This window comes from Nannospalax galili, unplaced genomic scaffold (assembly GCF_000622305.1).
Source record: "Nannospalax galili isolate Female #2095 unplaced genomic scaffold, S.galili_v1.0 scaffold146, whole genome shotgun sequence".
Classification (NCBI taxonomy): Eukaryota; Metazoa; Chordata; class Mammalia; order Rodentia; family Spalacidae; genus Nannospalax; species Nannospalax galili.
This window is the reverse complement of record NW_008357929.1, coordinates 9,040,431-9,046,316: the sequence shown is the minus strand read 5'-3', so window position 1 is coordinate 9,046,316 and position 5,886 is coordinate 9,040,431. Positions and strand designations below refer to the sequence as shown.

Here is a 5,886-nt window from a genome sequence, read left to right as displayed (position 1 = left end):
CTTGTTGACTGCTGACCTCCCTCTCATACAAGGGACTAGGAGGGTCATGAGATCTTCACCTGAGCATCCAGTCACTCCTCCCAACATGCTGTGGGAAATTCTGCCCTAAGTACACATGGCCTTGGGGAGAGCTAGAGTATATAGGCCAGGGAAGATCAGGAAGAAGAGGGGCTCCATCTGAGCAGATTTGGGGAAGCTGTCATCCATGATTGAGTGAAGACTTCCTGGTACAGCCTTAGGGGAGAATACCCACACTCCTGTAAGTAACCTCTCATCCATTGCTCTTATAAGGAAGCCCAATAAATGCACTGGATTCCCAGGGTGAACTTTGGTGAATTATACCTCAGATTGTTGTTGGGACCAAGGAAAGAAGGGCCGAATAAAAATGTCTTTTTATTTTGTGACATTAAAAGTAGATAATACTAAGCTGCAGACTGCACAAATGGCTCCTGTTTCAATAACCCCATGCCCCTAAACACCATGCTTTCTACCTTAAACACCATCCTGTTACCCCTCCGTAAAATTCTAGTTAAAAATCTTGAGACAACCCCCGCCCCCCAAATAGGATTCCCAGTCATAGACCATGGCAGCTGAAGTCATGGAGGAATAAGTTACAAGGAGAAGACTCTTAGCTTTCCTTGCTGAGCTCTGTCTCACAGACCCAACTATAGGACCTCTGGCAGACGTCATCATTCCAGCGACCATCTGGGTTGAAATGGGCACAGTCCTCACCTCCTCCCAATCCATGTCCATGCCAGTTATCTGGCTGCTCTGGGGCCCAGTTTCTACAAAGAGAAACAGACAAGGGGTTTGGGAATTCAGACTATAAACCACATCCCCAGATTCTACCACATAGCCTCGGGTCACAGGCTGGGAAGAGAGGAAGTCCAGGGCAAAGGGCACTAGATGGGGCAGATGTACACACTCACGTAAAGCCTTTGTCAAAGTCAGTGCTATCCACCCATCTCCAGGGCCCATTTTCGTCAGTTAGACCCATCCAAGTGTGCTTGTGGGCTATTCGATTCTCTAGAAATTTCTGAAGAAAGAATAGGGGGTGGTAACCTCTCTCTTAAACCAAAGAGCTTCCCAGAAGAGCCCAGCCAGCCTCACCTGCTCCTCCATGGAGTTGACCACCACCAGGTGGGCATTCTCCAGCTGGCAATACTTGTCAGCCTCTGGCCATGATTTCCCAGATTGAGAGAACCAGTAGCAACTGCCTTCATGTTCTAACCAGTGAAGGGGGCAGCAGGTCATTTCAGAGCCTAAGGAGGGTACAGGGAAGATGAAGGAGAGAGGCATGACCATTGTGACATCTACCACTAAGCGGAGCAAACTACGCCAACACCTTCCTCACCATTGTTCTTGAGGTTGGCCAGCTGGCAGTTCAGGGACTTCAAGTCCTTCCCCAGCTGTTGGATGTGCAGGAATATTTCAGATTGATCTGGGACACAAAGACAGGAGTGGGGACAGCGCTCTAGGGGTAGCATCTGCTTGGTGAGTTCCTAGTGCTCCGCACAGAGCCTAGCAACACCCCCACACCCACACACACACACACACAAAACACACACACACACACACACACACATGCACACACACACCTCCTACCAGGCACAGGGCAACAGCAATCTGACCTGTTTTGAGTGCCTGCTCCTTTTTCTCCACCGTGCTCTCCAGAGACTCCACCTTCTGTTTCAAGCTGCGGCCTAGAAGGAGGGCAGTTCAGCACCAGGAGGCCACGTCCACCCACAGCCTTCTGCACGTTCACAGACCAAGGTCTCACCTGCTTGCAGTTCCTGCCTGTTATCCTCCACCTCCTCTTTCAGAGAACCTATACTTTCTTGCAAGCTGTTACCTGGAGAGCAAAGGGCTGAAGCTCAGCATTCGGTCCTCCCCACCCACCCTGACTCTAGCCCAGAACCCTGTCAAAGTCCAGCTCACCCTTGGAGGTCAGTGCCTGGAATTTGACCTCTGTGTTTGAGGTGAGGTTGTCCAGAGTGGTTCTCAGGGTGCCTAGGTCTCTCTGTAACTGGGAATCTGATGAGGTGGACAGGATGAGCAGAACCAAGATAGATCATGTCCTCCACGTGGCAGCAGTAAGCAGGGCTCTTTGTGTGCCTTTGCATGCCTCATTCTGCCCCCACAGAAACCCAGTGGGGCAGGTACTGCTGTTACCCAGTATTGCACATGAACAAACTAAGGCTCAGGATGTGAGGCAATGTGACTGTATAACCCAATAACAAGTGGAACAATCAGAAGTCCTCCCCCTCAGGGTCCTTCGCTATCCCCACTACTGTTCTCGTCCACCACTCCATTAAAGACACTATCCATTACAGCCCTCTGGCTATTACCCTTGTCATTGTCATGACCCTCACTGTTGTCTCACAATGGCCCCTTGGACTCATCAGTGCTCCTGCTAAGCGTCTCTCCATCCACCCTGCTCCACCACTAGACCATTGTGGTTTCTCCCTTCCCTCCCAGCCTGAGGGCACCTACTTTGGTATCCAATCACAGCGACAACCACCAGCAACAGGAGGCTGAGGCCCAAGGAGAACAGGATAAGGCAGGTCCAAGACAAGATATTGTACAGGATAGACTGGGGAGGAGGCACTAAAAGAGAAGAGTGTCAAGATGCAGGGGTTTCAGAATGGATGTTGGGGGCAGTGAGGGCTCTCAGGGGATGAATGCTTGACCCTGAAAATGTCAAGGCGCATGACCAAAGAATTATGGGAATTTAGATGCCTAGGCCTTTGCCTCCTCTAAAGCACCAGTTCTGTGGCCCTCTCAGAGCTCTGAGAACATGCTTAATATCCCCTAGGAACTGACATGCATGTAAGCAAACAGACAAGCATAATGGTGATATGTGAGGTCTTACTATGAGAGCTGGTGGAGGTGCCACAGGACACAGAGACAGGGGCATCAGGTTCACACATAACTACACAATCAAGTATGCCAATCAATGAGTTTCTTCTTCAAACCCAATTAATCTCCTTCACAGAGCACTGGAAACCAAGTCACTGGAGTCCTCCTTGTCTCTGTCTTTCTGAGGACCTTATATCCTCTTCAAAATGGGCCATCAGAGCTAAGTCCTGACCCCATCAAAGTCACACAGCACTGCACAGGGTCGATGTATACACAAGACATGACAACAGAAATCTTACGTAGACTATTAGATTGTGTCAGGAGTGTGCTTCTTTCCTCTTACCTTTTTCAGTCTCCTGGTTTTTGTCCTCACTCTGCAAATTCTGGAGGTTTTCATACAGCATTGCCATGTAGCTGGCCTCAGAGGCTGTCTAAACTGAAATGGAGAGACCAGGACCCAGGTTGGTACAGAGCTGGGACCAAGAAGGAGGCTGGAAGCTGGGTAGAGCAGATATAAAGCATGAAGCATACAAATGTTTCATATTAGAACCAGAGTAAAAAGGGCCCAGCATGCAACTAACTTAGAAGTTGAGTCAGGATTGGGCTTTGTACTATCATCCAATTGAGTTTTGTATTAACTTTGAAGGTAAAGATAAAGCTAAACTTACTGCTACTAGTAGGTCTAAAATGGAACTGATCTTGAGGTCCTGTCCCATGCTGGGATGCCATGGTACTGGTACTTAGACTGGAGGCCTGGGAGGAATTGAGCCTAAGCTTGCAGTGAACAGGAGTAGCATAGAGCTGTAACTCAGCCCTTGGCCAGGGCTGATGTAAATATTCAAGTTGGATCTAGGGTTGGAACTAAGATGGTGGCAGAACTGGGGTTAGGGCTATGATCAAGCTACAATAGGCAGCAATCTGCTGCTGCAGAGTTCAGTCTTAGTCTCTCTGGGGTTGTGGCTGCCATAATCCAATCTAGCATCCAGTGAAGGGAAGAGTCTTAGGTCTTCACTGGAAATGAAATCCCACACTACTCTCTTGTACATCTTCCCACTTAGCCACATCAAAGACCCCCTCTCGCCTCATCTGCTAACACATTATCTACCCCATTGGTCTCCCTGGCAGCCACAGCACATTACCTGTGGGAAGTCTGCAGACTGTGATTCTTGATTTTCCTCTGCAGCAATAACTAGAGGTGGGAAGTCACTCAAAGTTGAGAACGATATCCTGGAGGGTTGATGTGGGAGGGACCAAAGCAGAAGCCCCACACATGCGAGAATCCAGCTGATCTTTGGGTCTGAAAATCTAGTGGTCTGTACTTAGGTCTGTACTTAATTGCAACCATAAGTAGTAGTGAGTGAATTACAACTGAACATGCACAGAGGTTGTGGAAGGTGGAGTTGGGTTTCGGGTTAGCTTTGTGCTTATTCTGTAGGGCGTGTCTTCTTCCATTTCTCTTTTGGGGAGCTCTCATGACTTCCTCATTTTTAGAATGTGGGAGGAAGCGCTTGACCAGAAAGAACAATCTGTATTTTCTTCTGTCCCTCACCATCTTCATTCATTTCCTGCCTATTTCCAAGAATTGTTGGAGTCTCTATCAGTAACCCCAATCGAAAAGTAGCCCACTCTCTGATCTTGCTCATTCCTGTCATGAGTCCACAACATCTGACTGTTACCAGTTAGCCAGCTGTAGGCTTTTTTTGCTCTATTCAGATAGAAATCAGGAGTTGGCAAGTTGCAGAGCTGTGCCCTTGAGTTCCAAAGGTCTAATGGTAGGACTGATAGACTCAGAGGCTCATGGCTGAAGTTCTGAGCTAGAAAGTTATAGGTCTGGCCTCTAAAGGCCAGATTTATGGCTGGAGCTACCCAGATGGGAGGATTGTTGCTCTGGAATTTGATTGCCAGTTTCCTGGCTCCCAGCTGCTTGTATAATGCTCAGCCCTTAGCAATAGCCAGTGATGGCAGCAGCACATGCTAGCGAGTGTTCCTGCTCTTAAGCCTCAGGTGTCAGAACACTCGGCTCCCTTACTCTTCTAGTGACAATGGCTTGCAGTCCCTGGTCTTTGTCTCCTCACAGACTTTCAAGTTCCACTGTGTTGTCATTTCTACCACCTCTGCTTCCTGCCATCCTTGCACCTGACCACTCTCTGGAACCATTCAACTGCCTCTTGCCACTGTAACCACCTCACAGCTGCTCCCTTGCTGTTGCTCCACTATGGTGTTACCAGCTCAACTGCTCTACTTTTGATCAAAATCAAAAGTAGAAAAGAACATTTGGGTGAAGCCTCTTTTGGGGCAAAGTTTGCACATTAGGGGTTCTCCTAGCTAATTAGAAAAGTGAGCCAAATAGCCTGCTTGTGTAGCCACAAAGGCAGTGTAGCAAAGGTGTTTACACCAATCACAAATAGTCATTCCCTACAAATTAAGTCTGGGTTTGCACCAATCACATGCCATCAGGAAAGTGTGGAAATTGTTGCTAGAGTTCACTGAGGCTTGTAATGGCAAAAGTCTTGGCACAAACTGTTTCAAAATGTTAATGCCTGCCCCTGAGAGTTGAGGTTGTACTTGGAAAACAAGCAGCTGTGGTTGCAGAAATCTGTGAAAGGGCTGGAGAGATGGCTCAGTGGTTAAGAGTACTGGTGCTATTCCAGAGGACCGAGGTTTGGTTCCCAGCACACACATGGTGGCTAACACCCATCCATAACTCCAGTTCCAGGGGATCTGACTCCCTCTTCTAGCCTCCATGGGCATTACAAGCATGTGGTGCACTTACATACATGTAGGCGAAATTCATACACATAAAACAAACAAAAAAATAAATCAAAAGAGTGAGAGAGGAGGAAGAGGAGGAGGGGGGGAGGAAGAAGCCTGTAGAGTGTTCAAAGCAGTGAGACTGGCATGCTTGGCTGACAGTCCTCCATTTAAAACAGCCTGAGCATTGGGGAAGGGCCTAACACTGGTAAGTTAAGGAGTTAAATTGCCATAGCCCCCAATACCATAACTTATTAATGGAAAAAAAACCATTTA

General features: G+C 48.1%; 1 protein-coding gene across 2 annotated transcripts; it reads right to left on the bottom strand.

Annotated features, from left to right (window-relative positions):
- Positions 1-380: 380 nt before the first annotated feature.
- LOC103752165 (C-type lectin domain family 10 member A) lies at positions 381-4,243 on the bottom strand. 2 transcript variants are annotated; one of them, XM_008855866.2, is made up of 10 exons: positions 3,999-4,243; positions 3,203-3,295; positions 2,494-2,607; positions 1,939-2,034; positions 1,781-1,852; positions 1,632-1,703; positions 1,355-1,441; positions 1,111-1,262; positions 930-1,036; positions 381-785 (listed from the first exon to the last, which is right to left on the bottom strand). In XM_008855866.2, the coding sequence occupies exons 2-10, from the start codon at positions 3,267-3,269 to the stop codon at positions 629-631; spliced, it is 924 nt and encodes a 307-aa protein (XP_008854088.1). In that variant the 5' UTR covers positions 3,270-3,295; positions 3,999-4,243; the 3' UTR covers positions 381-628. The 2 variants fall into 2 exon arrangements, with proteins under 2 accessions (XP_008854088.1, XP_017650510.1); XM_017795021.1 differs by lacking the exon at positions 1,939-2,034.
- Between the last annotated feature and the right edge of the window lie 1,643 nt (positions 4,244-5,886).